Source organism: Syngnathus scovelli, chromosome 20 (assembly GCF_024217435.2).
Source record: "Syngnathus scovelli strain Florida chromosome 20, RoL_Ssco_1.2, whole genome shotgun sequence".
NCBI classification, from domain to species: domain Eukaryota; kingdom Metazoa; phylum Chordata; class Actinopteri; order Syngnathiformes; family Syngnathidae; genus Syngnathus; species Syngnathus scovelli.
In genome coordinates, this window is record NC_090866.1 from 8,874,386 (window position 1) to 8,896,536 (window position 22,151).

A 22,151-nucleotide genomic window follows, 5' to 3' on the forward strand; every position below is an offset into this window, starting at 1 on the left:
TAGTGCCTAATTGCTGTTTGATAGATCACACACATTAAAAAAAAAAAAAAATGAAATACAAAGGTAAAGGAGATTTTACTGTCTAAAATCAAGTGCACAGTGCTAAATGTAGCTTATATAACTTTTATGATCTCACAGAGGATTGATCATAAACATCACAAAGACTTGGAACACAAAAAAAAAATTGGCTTTGATTACCGTAATCAAAGACATGAAAGAAATTCGACCTTAAGGTGGAATGATCCATTAAAAATAAATTTTCAAATAAATCTGCCCCTAGCTATTCATTTAGATGCAGGGGCGGAGCTATGTGATGCTTCAAATATATTTGGAAACAAGTCTGAATTCACTTTAGGGATTTCACTTTATTATTTTTTAATAGATTACATTTAGATAAATTCAGGTCAAATCTTTGCAACAAGTGCATCTAATTTTGTTCCACACCGTGCACTTACAAAGTCATAATATTTGTATTTTGATTTGATACTAGATGCTATATATTTATGAGACATAATAATAATAATAATAATAATAATAATAATAATAATAATAATAATAATAATAATAATAATAAGAGCGTCCTATCATGCTTCCACAACTGTGAAACTGCACTATTAAGACATAAAGGTGCTTCCCTCTCAACAGGCAAAGGCGCATTTATTTATAATTTGTTTTAGAGTCAACAGTAACGCCACCAAAAATATTTATGACCAATAAATCTTAAGTAGGATTGTTGCTGGTCCAGCACTGCTGATGCTGCTGAGGAGGAAGATGAGGATGATGAGGAGAGATGGAGTGAGGAAGGAGGAGGAGGAGGAGGAGAGAGGGAGTCAAGGAAGGCGGGGGTCCTAGCGGGGAGTTTACCGGCAGGTCTTCCCTATATGGCTTTGGATGAGTTCCATGCTAATAACGGCTTGAGGAGCGCAGCGTCGCGTTTCTCGCTGACAGTCAGCGGTGGCTTCCATCGAGTGAGGCTCTTTCGCAGCCATGGCCGAGGGCGGGGAAGGGGAGGACGAGATCCAGTTCTTGAGAACTGTAAGAATTTGTGATTTTTCGTTTTGCTTTTGCATGAATAATGGTGGTTTTTTGGGAAGATTTAATTGTGCACGATACGCCGGCCGCTGTGCCCGTTCACTTGGACTCTACGAGGGGAATGTCAATGAGGTTCCGGTATGCAAGTGCAACAAGGGGGGACTTAAACCCACCTTTGGATATCCTCTTATACGCCCAATATTTTTTTATCTTTATTATTTTTTACAACAACTATATTCGACTCCTTATTTGCGCACTGGAAATAGTTGAAACAAGTTGCGCACACGGATTGCGCACGCAAATCGAGACTGGATGTTTGACGCAGATTGCTTTAGGGGGTCCCAACTGTGTGCAGGAGTTATGATATATTTATAAATGATATGCATTTCGGGGTTCTCCCCTTTTGCCATTTTTATTATCGTGTTGTTGCATGAAAAGAACTCATGCTTAGATATGGATGCCGGGAGTGTGAGCTTCCCTTGGAGGCGCATGTGAGACGACATGAAGTGCAATTAACCTTTGAATTCAAAATGGGATGGTTATTCGAGTTATTCAATAGAAATCTGCCTCTCAGCCATGACAGAGTTTGTTAGCGCAGTCACTGCTGCAACCTGTTTCCATTGTTAGAACTGTAAACACAGAACTGATTTAAAATGAAACATCCATGACACAAAAGAAAAAAGCTGAGCTGCAATGTTTTTGAGCTGGGTTTTTCCCCTTATCTAATTCGTTGTATGTAGGAAACTCCATCATATTATTTAATTGTCCCTGCGTCTAGTCATTAATATTTATTGTTTTGGGAAAATTGTATTTCGGGACCTTGAAAATCTCCAGTAAATTACAAATTCATATCTAGCCCACTTCTACCACTAACTAATGCAGTCTTAAAATTATAATTAAATATTTGTCAGAAAAACACTTCTAGGACATAAATATCAAACAACGAAACAAAAACAATAACTTAAGACACTAACTAGCATATTGCATGCTGTTGTAGCCTCAAAAGGTCGTTCTCATGTCTTAAACTTATTGGACAAGTAACCTTTATGAATCTATTTGGAATTATTGTCAATCAACATATTAGTTGTTATTTACTGTTTATCTATTCTATTTGTGTGTTGTTAGAAATCATCAGCTTCCTTAAATGTGTTTTTTTGTTCATTTATCAGTGACAGGCAATGCTATATATATATATATATATATATGCTATTATAATTATTCACACCTAATGACATCTACAAAGGTGTGAACGCGTTGTCACTCTATAAAACCCATAAGTAAATATATACTGTATGTGCGTGTTAATGCGGGGGCTTGACTTGCTAACGCTCAGTGCCAGGAGAGGGACTCTTAACAACTCCTAAGCCTCGCGATGCCAGCGATGTGCTGACCCGTGTCACAGTGGCATCTGAGTCATCCGATGACAACAGCAAAATAAAATAAAAAAGGGCGTGAGCCTTGTTATCAAGCCTCAGCGATGAGAGAAACAAAGAGCAAAAAAAATCACATGCTTTGGGTTGTTGGATTTCTCCATATTTAGTAAGGTTAAGTAAGGGATGATTCTGATCTGAATCAAACAGGTAGGATTTCATGTGAATCCAACTGTTCGGACTTTAATAGCGACAGAATGTTCACCGCCTATCATTTACACATGCTGGTGGGTGGTGTGAATTTCATCGTGAGTGTTTGGGGAAGGCCAAATCGCTAAATCACACGCTTCTATTATACAGACGATGCAGTATTGCCGCATAGGCTGATTATTAATGAACAAGTATTTGTAATAAATGTATGACAGCAGTGCCGACTCATACCTGTGTCCTATTTAACACCTTTTTTTCTGTTGCCACCAGCGTCCTACATACACACTTATCTCGGAAAATGTGGCTATGGATTTATTGATCAAAATGCTTTTGACCTTTGCTGCACATCAAGCTCGGTGGTATTGCGTTTACATAAACGCCCATCATTTCAGTGTCAGAGTTGCATTATGATAATGATATGCTAATGTATCCAAAGTACACTATGGACTCATTTCAGACTGGAAATGAGGGCTCCATAATCATTTTGATTTTAGAATAGCTTGCACGAGGGATTAGTAGACCAGGCTGGACACCTGCCACTATTTTGGCACGAATTTTTGCTGCAAACTTAAACTCCATCTTTGTAATACAGTGATTTTAATTCATCCCATGAACAAGGTTGAAACACAATGCTAAATACATTTTCCCGATAGCTAGATGAAATTACTTTTAAGCCACTGGGATGAATACAAATCAACAGCCTGCATTTCATAGTGGACACGGAGAGCATTACTACATGTGTTTGCTTTAAATGTCCATTAAACTCATCCAGTTTCACATTCTTTACAGATCCGTCTGATTTATGCACTTGTCTTGACTTGTGTGCCAGCTTCCTCTCTCACACACAACAGAAATGTTCACTTCTATTTAGCTCTGCTCTGGATTCTCATGCTCAGTGCGTCTGCGAAATAGCTGCTATAAAGCCATATGCATGCTAACCAAGGCTGGAAATTTCCAATTTGTTACAGGAGCAGCATATAAATGGTTGTTATGCAGAGCTGCATGGAGACTACTTGCTTGACTTGTGAAGCTTATTTCATTTTTTTTTAAAACCGTAGCTGAAATCCACATGGTGGATTATTGATTTGAAACAAGGAGGTCGTGATAACTATCAAATCTTTTCCTGACAGTGAATTTATGAAATAGGATTAAAAGATAAGCCCTGTGATATTTATTTTTGATCAAATATCTTTCATATTTTTTCTCCCATATCATGACGTGAACACAATATATCATAAATAATCGGAGGCTGTCTGATAGGATACACACGTCCGGTTGTTAGCGCAATGTTGACATTGCAACACCTTCTCGAATCAGGATGTAGTTGTCACTGCTTCTGCTCGCCATCTCATTAGCATATCTTCATTAAATAACCTACACTTCTGACAGCTAAAAAAAAAAAAAAAAAAAAAAACACGCCTGGCTGTCAATTCAGAGGCCCGCGTCATTTTAAATGAAGTGATTAGCCGCTGTTGACTAACGTTTTCATGTTGATTGCTAGTGAGCAGGCGCAAAGTGGAAATAGCCGCGCTGACGGGTCGAGGGGAATCAACTTTTCTCAAGTTCACATGGGCAACGGCGGCGGCGGCGGCGGCTCAGTCGTGGGAGTTTATGGCACTTGTACACTTTGCGCAAGGGCGGCCGAGGTTATCGGGTTTCGGGGACGGTCGGTGGAACCATGCTCACACACAAACGCACACCTGTCACTGTCTGTTAGAACACACGGTTGTTTGCGTAGTGAAGAAAAAATAAGCTAAGACTAATTAAGAAGACTTCAAATGCAAAAAAAAAAAAGAATGCAACACTAAGTTGTAAACACAAATCAAACTTCTGCTTAGATTTGAGTGTCGCTGCAGAGGTCAAGCTGGTGGATGACAAGGGGTCAAGTTCCTGCTCTGCTCTTGGCAGCTTGGTAGAGCTGCTACCTGACCCTCACTTACCTCCAAGACCCTAAACTTAGTCCTGATGCTGTTCTTCAGTGGTCTTGCAGATTGTCACGTCGCTGTTGCAAGGATCACTTCGCCTCAGATTTGTTAGATTCTCTGGACCAGCTCAAGTTAGGCCTAAAGAAGGGGACGGTAAAATTTATTGACGAATGATGGACAATATAAATGTAACAGAAAAAAACAAAACCAACTTTAACACATTTTTCTTACTGTAACCTTTTGTTCGGAAAAAAATAAATACATTTAATCGTAAAGCTAAAATCTTTGAGTCATAAATGATCATGCCAACTATTACCAGCATCTGATTCCCCACCTTCGGATGGGGCTTTTTAAATCTACTGAATTTTTATTACTTGTGCGTGGAGAAGTGGGCGCCATGGCAACCATCTACTCCCAACACACATGCACACGCTGACAAACACATGCAACATGTACACACAAATCAATATGTGGGTGCCTTTTGTTGTCTGATGGATGCAGATGTTGTTTAGTTAGATGCGGTAGCAGGTTTCGATGCTATTAAAAAAATATATTTTTGCAAATTTCCATCTTCAATCTTAATCATTCTTGTGCTGTTTTGTCATAAAGACATTTCTCTTTTGCCTGTAGGATGACGAGGTGGTTCTTCAGAGCGTGGCCACCATTCAAAAGGAGCATCGCAAGTTTTGCCTGGCCGCCGAGGGACTTGGGAACCGCTTATGTTATCTGGAACCCACCTCTGAAGCTAAGGTGAGGAATGTAGCAAGCAGCTTCCAACAATATCCCCAAAAAGAACATTCTGCACCTGGCATTTTTTTTATGAGCATAATTTGGCTTAAAGATGAACCAAACCTTGTGATTTGTGCCAGCCCAAGAAGGAACCAAAAGACACTGAGATGTTTCCGTCACTGTCACAGAGGACTACTTTATGGCGTACTTACAGCTAATTACTTAAAGCAGATCTCCTGCTGGGAGGTTTCAAGTTAAAACACATTCCCTCAACTGCGACGGGGTCAGGTTCGGTACTCGGCGCCATCGGCTTGGCTCGGACACAGTGTTTCATCGGGGGGGGGGGGGCTCATGTGCTGAACAAGTTCTTCATCATGTCCGGATGGGAAAGAGTGTGCGTTTTAATTGAAAGTGTCTCGCCCTGAAAGAAAAAAAAAATCTGTTCTGTCCGCCATTTACTGGAGCGTTGAAGTGGAAGGCGACTTTGCTGGCAGTTTGAGTTCCGGAATTCAGTTTGAGAACATGAGCGGGGTCTCTGATGCAGCTTCTGACAAAAAATAAAAAATAAATGGTCCTATTTTTTTCAGGGGAGGGGGGGGGGGGGGGGGTTACAAAATAATACTCTTAAAATTTAAATGAGTTGGATGCTAGATTACTGTGTGATTTTTATTTAACAGAGCTCCTCACCTTGCTGGCAGCACACCAGGATGCCCGTCACTTTATTTATGAGGGCGATTCCTTGCTCTGCAGTTCTATTAATTACGCTTGGGGCCCCTCAGTGTTGTATCACTTAATTTAGTCAATGATTTGGCCGCCGGTGCACATTTGTGTTCATTCAATTCGGTTCAGTGTGATAGATGATGGCTAGGATGGAAAAAAAATACTTATCAGATTCTATATGGACTCAAAATCTTACCTACTTCTTCATCATCTCCCTTCCTTGCAGTATGTTCCTCCGGATCTGTGCATTTGTAACTTTGTGCTGGAGCAGTCGCTGTCGGTGCGAGCCCTGCAGGAGATGTTGGCGAACACTGGACAAAGCAGCGAGGGGGTGAGTAACGTCTCGTGAAAAGCCGAATCGGTGGCAACTTGGAGTTATTTACCAGCTTGGATGACAGTTGCGCACAAAACAGCTTTTACATCAAAGCGTTGGAAATGCAGAAAGCTTTTGAGGGCATCTGATGTAGGCCAGCTGTGATGCTGGGATAAAGTTGTCTTCATTAAAACTTGTTTCTTCAGTCTGCAAACTTTCCAGGATGAAACGTCAGATTTAGTGTCAGCACCGCTTTGAAGTTTTCAATCAAAATCCCAGTTTATCAATTTCAATGTGAATAAACAACTCGTTTTGATTGACGGCTATATTATCGCTTTTATAGAGAGGGGAGGGGTGAGCAGTTACGCTCGGAGGAGGAGGCCCTCAGGTTATAAAAGTGAAACGACGTATTATATAAAGCACTTCTCAAAGCCAATGATGGATGAATACTAAATTTCTCAAGATATAGCCGCTTTGCACTTTATTAGTCGTCTGTAAAATGGTTTAAAACCAAGGACTGTCACTGAATTCCAAGGAATGCTGTCACTTTTCATTTTCCAGACTACGTTCAAATATATTGCAAAGAGATATCAAAAGTCACCGATAACGAAAGGCCATTTTGGGAATTATTAGCGAGCGCTCGGCAGCATCCGTTATCGCCGCTCTGAATTTATACAAAGCGCACTTGGCTCTTTTCTTTGTCGGCTCCTGTCCAGCTCACTTGGCATGTTTATTAAGTCATCTATCGAGAAGGCGAGATACTCAGAAGCGAGACGGGTTTGCTATTAAAGTCGTTTCTCTGGTGGGCTTCTTCGGTTTGTAAACCCGTCACATTCTCACAGTCGTGCTGAATTAGAACAGCAACATCTGAATGCACATTAGAGGTCAAGGTCATCAAATTTGTGAATTCAGTGGAAGCTTTGTTGGGAATTCCAAGTCAAGTCAAGTCAAGTCAAGTCAAGTCAAGTCAAGTCAAGTCAAGTCAAGTTTCCATTCAATTCTAAAAGCTGGGCAAGAATTCTTCATCAGACATGGAATACTGAAAAACATGTGCAAAGTAGTACTGAAAAATGAAATACCGTTTCAGACATTTGTGTTTTCTGGCCTTCCTGACTTCTGGTTCTGGTGGTCGGAACCAGTTCTGGGACACCTCCAATTTTTTTCCATTTTTCCTATGGAGAAATATAATAGGGGGGAAATACAGAAATAGAAATGTAATGATTTTCTGCAGGATTTGGTGCAGTAAGCACCTGAAAAGTGCTGCCTTAGGTTGGGTCTGGCCTCAAGTGAACTACAGGCTTATTTCTGTCTCCTGTGTTGCATTGTTATTAGCCGGACGTAGCTGGACACCTGCCTCGGCTGCTGGCAGCTTTTCTTTTTGGCAACAGAACACTGTGTTGGCTGCAGTACAAACTCGGGTAGTGAGGCTAATAAATCCCATTGCTTACTCCTTTCCCCAATTAGGCTCCATTTGTCTTTGTTGGTCATGCTTGATTGCCGTGCTCGCTTACAATGTTTCGGTCGGTATGTTACTCGACTGTCGATCCTGAAAGATGCATAAGTCCTTCGATTTTTTTTTTTTTTTTGGTCCATCTGCTCAGACTAACAAGCGAAAGGGAGTGTTGTCTATTTCTAAGCATTGTAGTTTTGGCATGTGCCGCATTTAGTTTATAACCATTTGACAGTGAGATACTTAACGGCGGCATTATGGAATTGTTTTGGCTTATTTACCTAAAAACTAAAGCTTATTTGTTTTCTTTTTTTTTTTTGTGTGGGCTCTCCCTGGCTTGTAAATTAATGCACAGCCAGTCAGTCCAGAGACGATTAATTAGCTTGTCATAGATGTCTTGGAACTGTGACTTATTGCTTGAGGCAGAAAGATACCCACCGAGGCTGCTGGAAAGTTTTGCAGTTCATTTTAGGCACGGCAATTTAGTAATTTATTTAATTACCGTATTTTCCGTACTATAAGGTGCACCGGATTATAAGGCGCACCTTCAATGAATGGCCCATTTTAAAACTTTGTCCATATATAAGATATATACATTTGGCGCGCGGGCTGGACTTTGGACACGCCCGCTGTAGTGGCTCAATATTGGTCCATATATAAGGCGCACCTGATTATAAGGCGCACTGAGAAAATAAAGAAGGTTTTTAGGTGCGCCTTATAGTACGGAAAATACGGTAAGTAAATAATGCTGTAGGAACGGGGCCTTTCGTATTCAACTTTAGAAATGTGTTTCTTGAGAAACAATCATGAAGATGCAATTTACACCCCCCTCCTCCCCAAAAGCACATGGCCAGCCCAGACGGGTACCAAGTTGTTTAGGATACAGTACACCGAGAGGGTCAGCGAAGCAAAGGTCACCATTCTTGGCAATGTCAGCACATCAAGCCTGAAATACAGGCTGGCTTGCTGCGTACCATCGATCTCCTCCACTCTCCCAGCTGTTGTCCTGTTTTTTATTTTTTATTTTTTTTATGAAACCCTCAGAATTGGATTTGCCAAATATTTGTTTGCTGTCGTCTGTTTGGGTTCCTTTATTGTCATCCCTAAAACAAACTCGAGAAGTGTAAACACTACACAAGAGGACTGTCCATGTTAATATCATCCAATATTGCTATTTTATTTCTAAACCAATTTAAAATGTCCACATGTGAGTCTATTCAGGCTCCTGTACAGAAAGGAAAACTGAACACTAATTAAAATTCAGACTCTTTTACAGTATCTTCTTTTTTTCTCCCCTTATGCCACTAGAGGTTGATTAAAAAGGTAAGCAGAAATTAAATTAATTAACCTCAGTGGTGATGGAAGAAATCTTATCTTTTTAATTCTTTTTTTTTTGGGGTCAATTTTCTCTGTGCTATGTTGCATTTGTTGTATGTTTATTTCTTCGTGTTTTGCCAGAAATGGAAGTCCTGCTACAAGAATAATTGTATTTAGAGGTTTGAAAGAATAGGATGTTTTAATTTTTAATTAACAGGCGGGTCAAGGAGGCGGACATCGGACCTTGCTCTATGGCCACGCCATCCTCCTGCGCCATTCCTTCAGTGGCATGGTGAGTAGAAACTAAAAAATTAATATCTTCAATATAGTGGTTGTATTGTAATATAACAAATATTTTTTGTTCTAGTACCTGACCTGTTTGAAGACATCACGTTCTCTGACAGACAAGTTGTCATTCGACGTGGGGCTACAACAAGAATCCATAGGTACAATCCGACCTCGGAACTTTCTCTTCCCTTTGAGTCAAGTTTGACCTTAACGGCAACCTTGACACGATATATCAACAGAAGTGCTTCCTCATATGATGGTTATTTTTAAACGCTGCCTCGAATAGACAGCCACCCTAACGTTGGTCGTCTCATTTATCAGCTGTCGTACATTCCAGCACCTCGTAATTGCTAATATGGGCGCTTGTTTGTATGAACAGGAGAGGCCTGTTGGTGGACCATCCACCCGGCCTCCAAGCAGAGATCCGAAGGAGAGAAAGTCCGCATCGGAGACGACTTGATTCTTGTCAGCGTGTCAACAGAAAGATACTTGGTCAGTTGAGCCACTCTCCGTCGTCATCTCATGTCAGCTGCTTTGATTTTATTTTTCACCTCAACTAAAAATTGATTCCCCCGTGGATCTGGAGGTTAAGCTGGAGCTTTGCTTCACTGTCACTGTCAAACTACACAAGTAACGGCTGACAAGAAGAGCGCAGGGGGAGCTTTATACCTGCTTATCTGAAATAGAAATCACATTTCCTTTTAATGTTTTTCTGTCTTTCCTGCACGACTATACCGCACAACTCGATTTATAGCCTAGATAAACAAAATCGGAAGAAAGGCAAACGTTGAGAAAAAAACGTTACAGGCGGGAGATAAATAGCAAAAAAAATGCGGAGTGGAGACTTGGCAAGGAGAGCAAAATCGAGCAGTTGTGGCCATTTAACAGGCAAATTTGTTTTTAATGCTAAGCTGGCAAATGTCCAGACTTGCCCGTTGGGAAATCTCCAGCGGATTTAGCTCGAGTGTTTCTTTTGAGGAATGGGGCACTTAAGCAATTCAAAGCAAAAGTAATGGGAACGTCGTTAACTGTTGGTGACCACACAAGTCGACTTGAGCTTTTTTATCCTAAGAAAAAAAAAAGTTTCCTATGCTTGAAGGTCATTCATTAATGTTGGATTCATAAAGCTCATTGTAAGCTCGCCACTAAACATTTTGGGGCATGTCGTGAGATGGAAGTTGTTGCTCAGCATGTTCACCTTTTGTTGAGCATCCAAAAACGTGTAAATCTTGCCCGGAGGGAGGCTGGGGTAACTCCATGAGCGAGTTCTTTGGGTATTGCTACTCAGGGAAGCGCTGATGATGCAGCGCTGCTTTTTAGCCAGCGGCCATTTCATTCTGTTTGGCAGCAGAGCTTGCTTTAATATCTTTGCAAATCCCAGAACTGGGAGTTCGCCGGTCCTCTGATGGGTATTTGTAAATTCTTTGTGCCTGAGTTTCCTGACTGTCACTATTTTACTGGACTGCTGGGTCACATTCCGTCAAAAACATTTGTGTGTTTTTTTTTTTTGTGCAGCACCTCTCCATCTCTAATAGCAACATCCAGGTGGATGCATCCTTCATGCAAACCCTGTGGAACGTCCAACCCACCTGCTCCTCAAGCAACATGGCTGTCGGCAAGTTTTATATAATCATACTGTTTAAAGATTAAAAAATTGGCCTGATTTATAATATGAATATACATGTTCCATCTAACAATTTAATTTAGAAAACTTTTTTTTTAAAATCCAGATTTCTTAACTAATTTCTCAAATGTTTACAAATGAATTAAAACTTTAAATTAAATAAATTAAATGAAATTAAATAAAACAAGGAATCACTTGTATAATATTATTCACAGACTTTGCTCAATATTTCCTCGATGGACTTTTGGCAGTTTTTATTATTAATACATTTGTAAAAAATTAAAAACGTATCTTAATGTTGTGTGTAAAATTTTGAGGGGAAGAGCTGACTTATTATTATTATTTTTTTTTTTTATCAAATTTGTTAGGGTATTTGGTTGGTGGTCATGTGATGCGTCTTTGTCGTGGCCATGATGAGAACTTGACCATCCCTGGAGCAGAAAGGAGCGATGAGGAGCAGAGGTATTGTGGTCCATCTTAGTTGTCACTTGGATTTTTTTTTTTTTAAATGTAACAACTACACTTTTTATGTAGCTATTAGAAGTCTATTTTCATTGTGACCCCAGGATAGTCAACTATGAGGCAGGTAAGGGAGCGTCAAAAGCACGTTCCCTGTGGCGACTGGAGCCCTTGAGGATCAGGTGGGTGGAATTTCCGAATACCTCATTGAACACATCGTCAATATCTCAGTAGATATTTTAGTGGGTCTTGTCCTCTAAGCTAAAAGAGTAATCTAAAAACTAAAAATCTTATGATGCACGCTGGATTCAGCTGGAGCGGAAGCCACATTCGCTGGGGTCAGGCCTTCCGACTACGTCACCTCTCCACCGGCCATTATCTGGCACTGACTGAGGACCGGGGTCTGGTCCTGCAGGACAGGGAGAGGTCTGACATCACGGTCACCTCCTTCTGCTTCAGGCCTTCCAAGGTTAGTGCTTGGACATCGCTTTCAACAACTCCAGAATATCTTCCACTGACTTCTTAGAAGAGTCTATAATCTTCTAAAATCTTTGGGGGGCCTTTTCACAACTGCTGACACTTGTCTGATGGTAATTGGCTGACTTGCAGCATTTTACCTTTAGTGGGCCAGGACAAATTCCCTTTCCTTATCTAAATGTAATCCACATTAGGAAAAAAAAATGGCCGATAGGCATGTAAATTAACAAGATTTAGTGGATGTTTTTCTTTTACTGCCATTTTCCCACACTCCCTTTGCCCTTTCTCAGAGGCCTATCCAATAATAATGTCCTTGTCGAGCCTACCCTGAGAATAAATCCAATTCCAAAAAGTTTCTTTCAATGAAGTTCAAAGTTTTGAGTTGTACTTCATCACACGCTGCTGTATCCCCAAAGGTCAATGACTTTTTTTTTTGGTTCTGGTTTTAATATGTACAGCATTTTCCACCTTTCCTCAGGGAGAACCTTTGCTATTTTCCCATCAGCCTGTGCGATCTCATTTATGTTTTACCAGGAAAAAAGCGAATCGGGTCTAAAGAGAGACATCGAGGGCATGGGTGTACCTGAGATCAAATACGGCGATTCGGTCTGCTTCATCATGCACGTGGCAACCGGATTGTGGCTGTCCTATCAAGCGCTTGATGCCAAATCATCTCGTCTTGGACCTGTGAAAAGAAGGGTAAATCTGATATGCGGCGTGGGGGACTACAGTCAAGTTATACGAGCCTACCCCATCTTCTTGAGTCTAGTATTTAATTACAGCCAGTCAAGTTAGAGCCCCACCCATAAAGATGAGCATCCAGAGAATGCATACCACCATGAAGGCCTTCCAAATGCACATAGTACGGTGTGCTAATTATATGCATGTATACTTACTATGGTATGCAAAAGCATCTGGATTAGACTTGGTGATTTGTGTAAATGTATGTCGAACAAGTGTTGCTAATTTTGCATATTCAGTATACCTGCATATGATACGACACAGTATTTTTTGGAATATTTTGCAGGCATTAAATTCAAGTTTAGTTTTAAGATTGATTATCTTGTATTTGTAGTGTAATTCAATTGAGGATAAGTTGATTTTGATATTATTGTATTTATTTTTTTTACAGTCTACACAATGTCCCAACATCATTGTGTTTTGTAGTTTCAAATTTAGCATTGAAAACAAATATTAGATATTTTATTCTAAAAAATTTTGTGGTAACAAAATAATGCATGTGATGTTTCTGTGTTGTTAAATTAATATAAATTTTGATCAAGTAGGCACACATATTTTTCCTTTATAAAAATAATGTGTTAGACCTTAAAGTTTGACCCTTTGTTTGACCCTTTGACCCTTAGGCCTGCCTGCATTCTGAGGGCCACATGGACGACGGCTTGACTCTGCAGCGCTGTCAGCACGAAGAGTCTCAAGCTGCTCGCAACATCCGCAATACGACGTTCCTCTTCAACAACTTCATCAAGTATGATTAATAAGGAGGCTTTCTTGGAGTTTGACCACCTACAGTAGATCCCTAGGTGCTCAAACTCATTTTCAAAGACACGAAGCTGTACAGTTTTATGAACTTTCATTTTTTTCTAAAGGGCTTTAGACAGCACCACGGCGGGCGAGTCAAAGGAGATGGCCGGCTATGTGGAGGCGGTGCTACAGACGCTGAATGACCTGATAAAGTACTTCAAGCAGCCCGACTCGGAGCTGGAACACGAGGAGAAGCAATGTCTCCTGCGTTCGCTCATCAAACGTCAGGATCTCTTCAAAGAGGAGGTGAACAGCAAGCCAGCGGAGCTCCAAAAAAAATGACACTAATTAAAGCAAAGCGAAAGGTTCTCGTAAATTCGATTATGGATTAATCATATTTACGCTCGTGCTTTTGTTCCCAGGGCATGCTGGCCCTCCTGTCGAAATGCATCGACCGGATGAACCTGTTCAACAGCGCCGCCCACTTTGGGGAGATGGCTGGGGAGGAGGCGGGGGCAGCGTGGAAGGACATCCTCAACCTCCTCTACGAGCTGCTGGGTAAGCCGACCCGAGTGATGGATCTCTCAGCGTCATCAGCTGTCGACCCGGGCTACACATGCATAATTCATCTTCCTCCGCTGCATCCTCTCCTTTTAACACTTTTTATTTTTTTTATATCGCTTGTTCCACTTTCCTTTCGCTTCACCTCGGCGTCCTCCCCTTCTTTGGACAGAATGTCCACATTTAGAATCAGCACATGGATATCCTAATCACTCTTATGAGACTAGCAAATTACGAGCCAGTGCCAAAATGCCAGCCGTCATCGGGTGCTGACATCAGCCTCCTCTCGTGGGGTCTGTAATGAGTCGTGAATGCTAACTGTGTAACCCTGAGAAGTTCTTCTTTGGATAACCCTCAGCTCTCCTTGACTGCCCTTGCACTCATCACCAGGGCCTCACAACCAAAATATTTCAAACAGATTTCCGTCTGATGCATTGCACGACAATCTATTGGCACAATAATAAAAATATTATGAAAATGGAAAAGAATTTAGTACAATATATGATAATATTGATTTTTTTTTAATGCTCAGCCGCACTAATTCGTGGAAACAGAAACAACTGCACCCAGTTTTCTCGGAACTTGGACTGGTTGGTCAGCAAACTGGAAAGACTCGAGTCATCATCAGGTCTAAAAGCTTTTTTTTTTTTTTTTTTTTTTTGCTACTCCTGCTGCTTTTAAGATTATCAATGAAATGATGTATGCATACTTTCTTTTAGGCATTCTGGAAGTTCTACACTGTGTCCTCATTGAAAGTCCAGAGGCCTTGAACATCATCCAGAGAGGACATATCAAATCCATCATCTCTCTGCTGTACAAACACGGACGCAACCACAAGGTGTCAAAATGGCTGCATCATATTTGCCCCCCCCATCCCAAATTTATTCGGAATGCAAGCTCACCACCATGTAACAATAACAAAACTAAACCAAGTACAAGGACAATTTAGCCGGACAAACGATTTATGTGTTACTTTACCAAACAATCCAATAGTTCAAGGACGGCTGAATAAGGATTAACTGCACCCTGGTTTATTTAAACTCCTTTTTGTCTCATCTAAAGTTTAGCAGTGTAACTTTCTCCTTGAGGAAAACAACAAAACTCATTTAAATCGTTTTGCTACGACCTCAAATTTGCATAATGTTTTTTTTTGTCAGATTCTGGACGTCCTTTGCTCCCTTTGCGTATGTAACGGTGGAGCTGTGCGAGCCAATCAAAACCTGATATGTGACAACCTGCTTCCCAAAAGGGACCTGCTTCTTCAAACCCGACTAGTCAATGATGTTCAAAGGTACTCCTGAAAATCGTCTCGATTTGCAATCTACTCCATAATTTGCATACATCTGCTTTCGCTTGTAGCATGAGGCCCAACATCTTTTTGGGTGTGGCCGAAGGCTCGGCCCAATACAAAAAGTGGTATTTTGAGCTGGTGATCGATCAGGTGGACCACTTTGTCACGGGTGACGCCACTCACCTGAGGGTGGGCTGGGCTAACACAAAAGGCTACGCCCCGTATCCTGGTGGAGGCGAGGGATGGGGAGGCAATGGCGTGGGTGATGATCTCTACTCTTACAGCTTTGATGGTCTTCACCTGTGGTCAGGTAGGATGCTTCAAATATGCTAAATCAAGAACAAGATCTATATATACCTCTTGATGTTCAGGTCGCATCCCACGGGCAGTGGCGTCCATTAACCAGCACCTGCTGACCTCAGACGACGTGGTCAGCTGCTGTCTGGACTTGGGCTCCCCCAGCATGTCCTTCCGGATCAACGGTCAGCCCGTGCAGGGCATGTTTGAAGACTTCAACACGGATGGGTTCTTCTTCCCTGTCATCAGCTTCTCTGCTGGTGTCAAGTATGTTTAACTGGATGGGTGAAGTTGAGTCAGAACATTTTGTGGAGAAAAAAACGTCACGCAAGTGTTTTGTCACCTCTTACTTCGTCAGGGTGCGTTTTTTGTTGGGTGGACGCCATGGAGATTTCAAATTCCTGCCCCCCGCTGGGTACTCTCCGTGTTATGAGGCACTGCTGCCCAAGGAGAAGATGTTCGTGGAGCCTGTGAAGGAGTACAAGAGGGATCACGAAGGGGTCCGAGACCTGTTAGGAACGACCCAGTTTCTCTCCCAGGCCTCCTTCATCCCAACTCCGGTTGACACCAGCCAGGTGAATTTCAATTTTCATCAAGTTTCAAAAGTGCTTGATTTGTGGAAAGTATGACTTAACCATAAATGACTCCATCTTGCCGAACCATTCTGCAGGTTGTTCTTCCGCCTCACATGGACAACATTCGGGACAAGCTGGCAGAAAATATTCACGAACTGTGGGGGATGAACAAGATCGAGCTGGGATGGACGTATGGAAAGGTACATTTGCAGCAGCAGTATAGCAGAAGCCACGTACCGTATTTTCCGGACTATAAGGCGCACCTAAAAACCTCAAATTTTCTCAAAAGCCGACCTTATAGTCCAGTGCGCCTTATATATGGACCAAATTCCTAAATTTAAACTGGCCCAAAGCATTGTGTCATGAAATCAATCATAAGTGGCCCACTGAAGACTATGAATCATGAATCAAAAAGACTATTATTATTATTTTGTGATTATAAAGTAATTTGTTGCGTCTGAAGTTGAAATAAAAAATATAAATGGAGAATGATTTGGATTAAAAATCTGACATGATGCATTAATGGTGCGCCTTATAGTCCAGTGCGCCTTATATAAGGACACCGTTTCAAAATGGGCGCCTTATAGTCCGGAAAATACGGTACTGTACTTTACATAAAATGCTTTTCAGGTTCGGGATGACAACAAGAGGCAGCACCCGTGCCTTGTTGATTTCCCCAAGCTGCCTGAAACAGAAAGGAACTACAACCTGCAGATGTCCAGTGAAACACTTAAGTAAGGCCACCTTATTAAACTCATCTCATGTGTGAGAGCAAAAAAAAAATGCATGTAACGACTTCCATCTGCTGAGCAAATTTCAGTATTGATTTGAAAGAAACTGTTGCTCCTCAAGCAGACGTGAGCCAAGTGCTGGCTCCTGTCGCACGTACTAAAACATTGGCTTTGGCTCAATTAAGCGACCTTGCCTTGCGGCGATCTCGTAAAAATTATCTGGTTCGTCGTACTGGTCGATCATTACTTCCAAAACCATTCGTAGGCTGTCATTTTATAATAGGCTGGAGTAAAAATGTAGATGATAGATTAGATCAAATTGGTAAATGCATATATACTAAGTTAGTTTAATGGTTATCATTTTTATTCACTTTATTAATGTAATATACGTTTTATTATGTTATTCACAGGACCCTTGTGGCTCTTGGGTGTCATGTCGCCCAGGTCAATATTCACGCAGAGGATGATCTGAAGAAAATCAAACTTCCCAAAGAGTAAGTCGTCAATTTTTTTCACGAGTTTGCAAAACATGATCTTCATGATCTTCTGTTTCCAGCTACATGATGTCCAATGGTTATAAGCCTTCCCCTCTGGACCTTTCTGATGTGAAGCTGACTGGAGGTCAGGAGCTTCTGGTTGATAAGCTAGCGGAGAATGCACACAACGTGTGGGCCAAAGATAGAATTAAACAAGGATGGACTTACGGAATCCAGCAGGTAGAAATCCGTTTGTTCTACATTCTGCTGGGTTGAAGTTGATAGTGAATGACTAATTTGTTTGCGGCAGGATTTAAAAAGCAGACGTAATCCTCGGTTGGTACCATATGCTTTACTTGATGAGCGCACGAAGAAATCCAATCGAGATAGTTTAAGGGAGGCCATCAGGACCATGGTTGGCTATGGATATGAAATCGACCCTCCAGACCAGGAGGGTAAGTAACTTATTTGATTTTTCAGTATTGACAGTTTGCATCCAGAGCTAACAAGGTTCTTTTGAATGACCTTCTCCCAGCTGTCCACGTGACGGAGAATCAGAGCGTTGAGACTCTCCGGTTCTTCCGCGTGGAGCAAATTTACGCGGTGAAAACCGGGAAGTGGTACTTCGAGTTTGACGCCCTGACCGGGGGCGATATGAAGGTTGGCTGGGCCAGGCCAGGCTGCAGACCTGATGTGGAACTTGGAACAGATGACCAGGCCTTTGTCTTTGATGGATACAGGGTAGAGCACAGTCTCCACCGTGAATTTGGAGACAAGAGCTTATATTTTCCAATTTTTACTCTATTTTATTTTATCTCAAGGCTCGACGCTTACACGCCGGGAGCCGTTTCTTCGGGCATCCGTGGAAAAAAGGAGACGTAGTGGGATGCATGATCAACATGGAGGACAAATCGATTATTTTTACCCTGAACGGCGAACTCCTGATTACCAACAAAGGCTCCGAGCTTTGCTTCACTGACTTTGACACGGAAGACGGTGAGGGCTCGTGAAGTTGTGTTGTAATCGTGAACTAATCGGAAAACTTTGGCCCCTCCCTCCCTAGGTTTTATCCCAGTGTGTAGCGTGGGCATGTCTCAGATCGGCCGAATGAATCTTGGGAAGGACGCCAGCACCTTCAAATATTACACCACGTGTGGCCTTCAAGAAGGCTTTGAGCCCTTCGCTGTCAACATGAACCGAGAAATCACCATGTGGTTCAGCAAACGCCTGCCCACTTTTGTCAACGTGCCCCAGGATCACAAAGATATTGAGGTAATTTATAAATCATTTTGTTGAGACTGGATTTACTCGCTTGGGTTTCCTCAGGTGACGAGGATTGACGGGACGGTGGACAGCCCTCCCTGCCTTAAAGTCACCCACAAGACATTTGGCACCCAGAACAGTAACAACGACATGATCTACTGCCGACTGAGCATGCCCGTGGAGTTGTTCTCTGCAGACGTGCTACTCGAGGAAACATCGAAACTCAGGTCAGGGATTTTTACAACTCCAAATCGATGCTGATTTGCTCCGTCGGCTTAAATGATTTCTTCTCCGCAGCCATCCTCCAAAAGAATACGGGGTTACAGACTACGGGAGCATCACAACTGTAATCCGATTTAACATCTTTAATAGTTACTCGATCTAAAGTTGTCTAATCTTTTCTCGGGGTTTGTGCTCATGACAGTACTACCACTCGGTTCGAGTCTTTGCCGGACAGGACCCTGCGTTGGTGTGGGTGGGCTGGGTCACGCCGGACTATCATTACTATTCAAAGAACTTCAACCTCAACAAGACCAGAACCGTCACCGTCACCTTGGGAGACGAGAGGGGCCGAGTCCACGAGAGGCGAGTACCCAAGAGTTCTCCATCTCAATGAGAACTCGTAGCCTATCGTACATTGATGGAGACAAATGTTGGCAGGGGGGGAGGTCTACCCTCTCAGCATTCTTTTTCTTCTTATCGACATTAGTGTCCAGAGAAGTAACTGCTATATGGTGTGCGGGGCGGATGCAGTCAGCTCCTCTTCATCCAGCCGCTCCAACTCTGACGTGGAGATTGGCTGTCTGATGGACCTGGCTACCGGCCTTGTCTCCTTCACTGCTAACGGCAAGGAGCTGTCTACCACTTATCAGGTAAAAAATGAGGCACGCATATAAAAAGGTCTATTGCCGTATTTTTTGTACCATATACTTTATTCTTATTATTTTAGCAATCTATTCCATTGCCGTATTTTTTGTACTATATACTTTATTCTTATTATTTTAGCAATTCAATCAATTCATTTTAAACGGCAGGATTTCTACTGGCTCTCAGCTCCAAAACAATGAACTTGCCTGGACACATTTGTATTCAACAAACATTCTAGCAATTTGTCTTTTTTAACGGGAAACAAGTTCGCACTGCAGTAAATTACTCCTGCAGACTTGTAATTCTGACTTGCAGTTCTAGGGGAGACACATCTGCACAATAACTTTGGTTCCAGCTTTTTAAGACGACGAAATTTGCCTTTATAGATATCCACCACATATGTTGAGATTTTTTTTTCCAGGTGGAGACAAGCACGAAGCTGTTCCCTGCTGTGTTTGTCCGGCCCACCTGTGCAAACCTCTTTCAGTTTGAATTTGTCAAGATTAAGGTTTGTATCTCACCGGCTACTAGATTAGATCCTGAATTTTAAAGTCTAAAGTTTAGTTTCCAAATATGGAAAGAAGAAATACCTTAATATCCTTTCCCGTCCTCCTGCCCCCCTTATTTCCAGGATGCCATGCCAATCTCCTCAGCTATGTTCAAGAGCGAGCACAGGAACCCGGTGCCTCAATGCCCGCCGCGACTGGACGTGCAGACCATTTCGGCGGTGCTGTGGAGCCGCATGCCAAACACCTTCCTCAGCGTGGAGACGGCTCGAGTCAGCGAAAGACACGGATGGGTTGTCCAGTGCTTGGAACCTCTGCAGATGATGGCTGTGCATATACCTGAGGAAAATAGGTAGACCGTAATGAAATATTTAAACTCCTCTTGAAGTAGCTATCTGGAGCTCTTGGTCATAATTCTTTCAGGTGTTTGGACATCTTGGAGTTATCCGAATATGAAGATTTAAGGAAGTTCCATTATCACACGCTGAAGTTGTACTGTGCCCTCTGTGCTCTTGGTAACACCCGTGTAGCTCATGCGCTCTGCAGCCACTTGGACCAATCTCAGCTCCTCTACACCATCGACAATCAGTATCTCTCCGGCATGTTGAGGGAAGGCTTCTACAATGTCCTCATCAGGTTTGTTAAGCTGATCAGTCCGATTTATTCATGGCACCGCTGATTGTTCCTCGTGCTTCCAGCATTCATCTCGAAACGGCGAAAGAGGCTCGCCTAATGATGAACAATGAGTTCATCATCCCTGTGACCGATGAGACCCGCTCAATCAAGCTGTTCCCCGATGAGAGTAAAAAACACTCGCTACCCGGCGTGAGCTTGAGCACGTCCTTGAAGCCCCGCGTCAATTTCTCCCCCGCCGGGATCGTCGGCACCAAGCGTCAGCAGTATCTCCACAGTCCTCAGATACCCCTGGGCATCTTAAAAGAGAAGGCCATCAGTATGCTTACTGAAGCCGTGCAGGGTGGTGGCATCCATATCAGGGATCCGGTGGGCGGGAGCGTGGAGTACCAGTTTGTGCCCATCCTCAAGCTAATCGGAACCTTGTTAATCATGGGTGTGTTGAATAGCGAGGAGGTGAGATTGATTCTCCTCTTGATTGATCCCAACGTGTTTGGGGAGGGTGAGGAGGCAAAGGTGGATGATAGCGGAGAGAATCTGAGTGAGGAGAAGGTCACGGAGGTGGGAGAAGGAGAGGCCAAGGAGAGCAAGGCGACGGTCCGGGGCCTTCTGGAGAAGTCTTTGCCCGAGTCCGTCAAACGGCAGGTGAGACGAGTCGTAAATGAGTCGCATTTTTTTTTTTTTGAAACGACTTCCTTTCTTTTCAAGATGTGCGAGCTACTGCATTACTTCTGCGACTGCGAGCTGAAGCACCGCATCGAAGCCATCGTTTCCTTCTCCGACAACTTTGTGTCTAAGCTGCAGTACAACCAGAAATTCCGTTATAATGAACTCATGCTGGCGCTCAACATGTCCGCCGCCGTCACGGCCAAGAAGACCAAAGAGTTCCGCTCACCTCCACAAGAGCAGGTAATGACGCCATGTTTGTGTTATCGCCGGGGAGAAAAAAATCTGCTCACTGAAAGACTTCATTTGTATTCCTAAAGATGATCTTCGGCATGTTAGAGTAAATTGAATTTGAGAAGTTACCTTCTCTCAGTCTCCAAACATTCCATTCAGAGTGTAGACCCGAAGCGAAACATGTTTTAATAAAAGGATCTGTACATTTCATTTCAAAGTTAGTAGCGGTGGTGGCAATAACTTTTTATAAATGAAAAATATTTTTTATAAATTCATAAAATATATTATTTATAAATTTGATAAATTTACTAATTTATTCATTTTATAAATGAAAGGATGGTCTTTGGTTTTCCCCATCTGTTTGCAAATATATTAAATAAATATTATATAAATAAATATCAATTTGAATCCCTTCCCTTTCTTTTATTATTGTTTCTTTGGAAGACTAACGTAAAAAAAACATTTTATAATTTAAAGCCACTTTTTAAAAAATCATATTTACCCTCATTTAGTACCTGTTTTAGCTCCTTCTTCTATTTCCTTTAGATCAACATCCTGTTGAACTTCACCACAGGCGACGACTGCCCCTGTCCTGAGGACCTCCAGGAAGAACTCATTGCCTTCCATGAAGAACTGCAGCTGCACTGTGGTGAGT

At 42.2% G+C, this 22,151-nt stretch overlaps 1 protein-coding gene and 1 long non-coding RNA gene across 3 annotated transcripts in view; one reads left to right on the plus strand and one right to left on the minus strand.

Moving 5' to 3' along the window:
* Positions 1-866: 866 nt before the first annotated feature.
* ryr3 (ryanodine receptor 3) overlaps positions 867-22,151 on the plus strand; it is a 43,056-nt gene continuing 21,771 nt past the window's right edge. For both annotated transcript variants that reach the window (XM_049756006.1, XM_049756008.1), the window contains exons 1-38: positions 867-1,035; positions 5,168-5,287; positions 6,213-6,317; positions 9,284-9,358; positions 9,434-9,512; positions 9,734-9,846; positions 10,870-10,969; positions 11,347-11,440; positions 11,545-11,619; positions 11,750-11,906; positions 12,449-12,613; positions 13,279-13,400; positions 13,522-13,702; positions 13,819-13,954; positions 14,490-14,585; positions 14,677-14,795; positions 15,115-15,248; positions 15,317-15,558; positions 15,620-15,812; positions 15,904-16,120; positions 16,216-16,320; positions 16,751-16,854; positions 17,262-17,345; positions 17,408-17,567; positions 17,638-17,782; positions 17,863-18,068; positions 18,149-18,323; positions 18,391-18,599; positions 18,654-18,817; positions 18,888-18,936; positions 19,015-19,175; positions 19,300-19,462; positions 19,879-19,965; positions 20,089-20,315; positions 20,387-20,599; positions 20,662-21,241; positions 21,305-21,505; positions 22,043-22,145. In XM_049756006.1, coding sequence (XP_049611963.1) covers positions 988-1,035; positions 5,168-5,287; positions 6,213-6,317; positions 9,284-9,358; positions 9,434-9,512; positions 9,734-9,846; positions 10,870-10,969; positions 11,347-11,440; positions 11,545-11,619; positions 11,750-11,906; positions 12,449-12,613; positions 13,279-13,400; positions 13,522-13,702; positions 13,819-13,954; positions 14,490-14,585; positions 14,677-14,795; positions 15,115-15,248; positions 15,317-15,558; positions 15,620-15,812; positions 15,904-16,120; positions 16,216-16,320; positions 16,751-16,854; positions 17,262-17,345; positions 17,408-17,567; positions 17,638-17,782; positions 17,863-18,068; positions 18,149-18,323; positions 18,391-18,599; positions 18,654-18,817; positions 18,888-18,936; positions 19,015-19,175; positions 19,300-19,462; positions 19,879-19,965; positions 20,089-20,315; positions 20,387-20,599; positions 20,662-21,241; positions 21,305-21,505; positions 22,043-22,145 — 5,707 coding nt within the window. In that variant the 5' untranslated portion in view covers positions 867-987. The remainder of the gene's footprint in view (positions 1,036-5,167; positions 5,288-6,212; positions 6,318-9,283; positions 9,359-9,433; positions 9,513-9,733; positions 9,847-10,869; positions 10,970-11,346; positions 11,441-11,544; positions 11,620-11,749; positions 11,907-12,448; positions 12,614-13,278; positions 13,401-13,521; positions 13,703-13,818; positions 13,955-14,489; positions 14,586-14,676; positions 14,796-15,114; positions 15,249-15,316; positions 15,559-15,619; positions 15,813-15,903; positions 16,121-16,215; positions 16,321-16,750; positions 16,855-17,261; positions 17,346-17,407; positions 17,568-17,637; positions 17,783-17,862; positions 18,069-18,148; positions 18,324-18,390; positions 18,600-18,653; positions 18,818-18,887; positions 18,937-19,014; positions 19,176-19,299; positions 19,463-19,878; positions 19,966-20,088; positions 20,316-20,386; positions 20,600-20,661; positions 21,242-21,304; positions 21,506-22,042; positions 22,146-22,151) is intronic.
* On the minus strand, positions 6,334-12,597 carry LOC125989746 (uncharacterized). Its single transcript, XR_007488709.2, has 3 exons — positions 12,498-12,597; positions 7,379-7,471; positions 6,334-6,513 (listed from the first exon to the last, which is right to left on the minus strand). It is a non-coding gene; the product is annotated as an uncharacterized lncRNA (long non-coding RNA).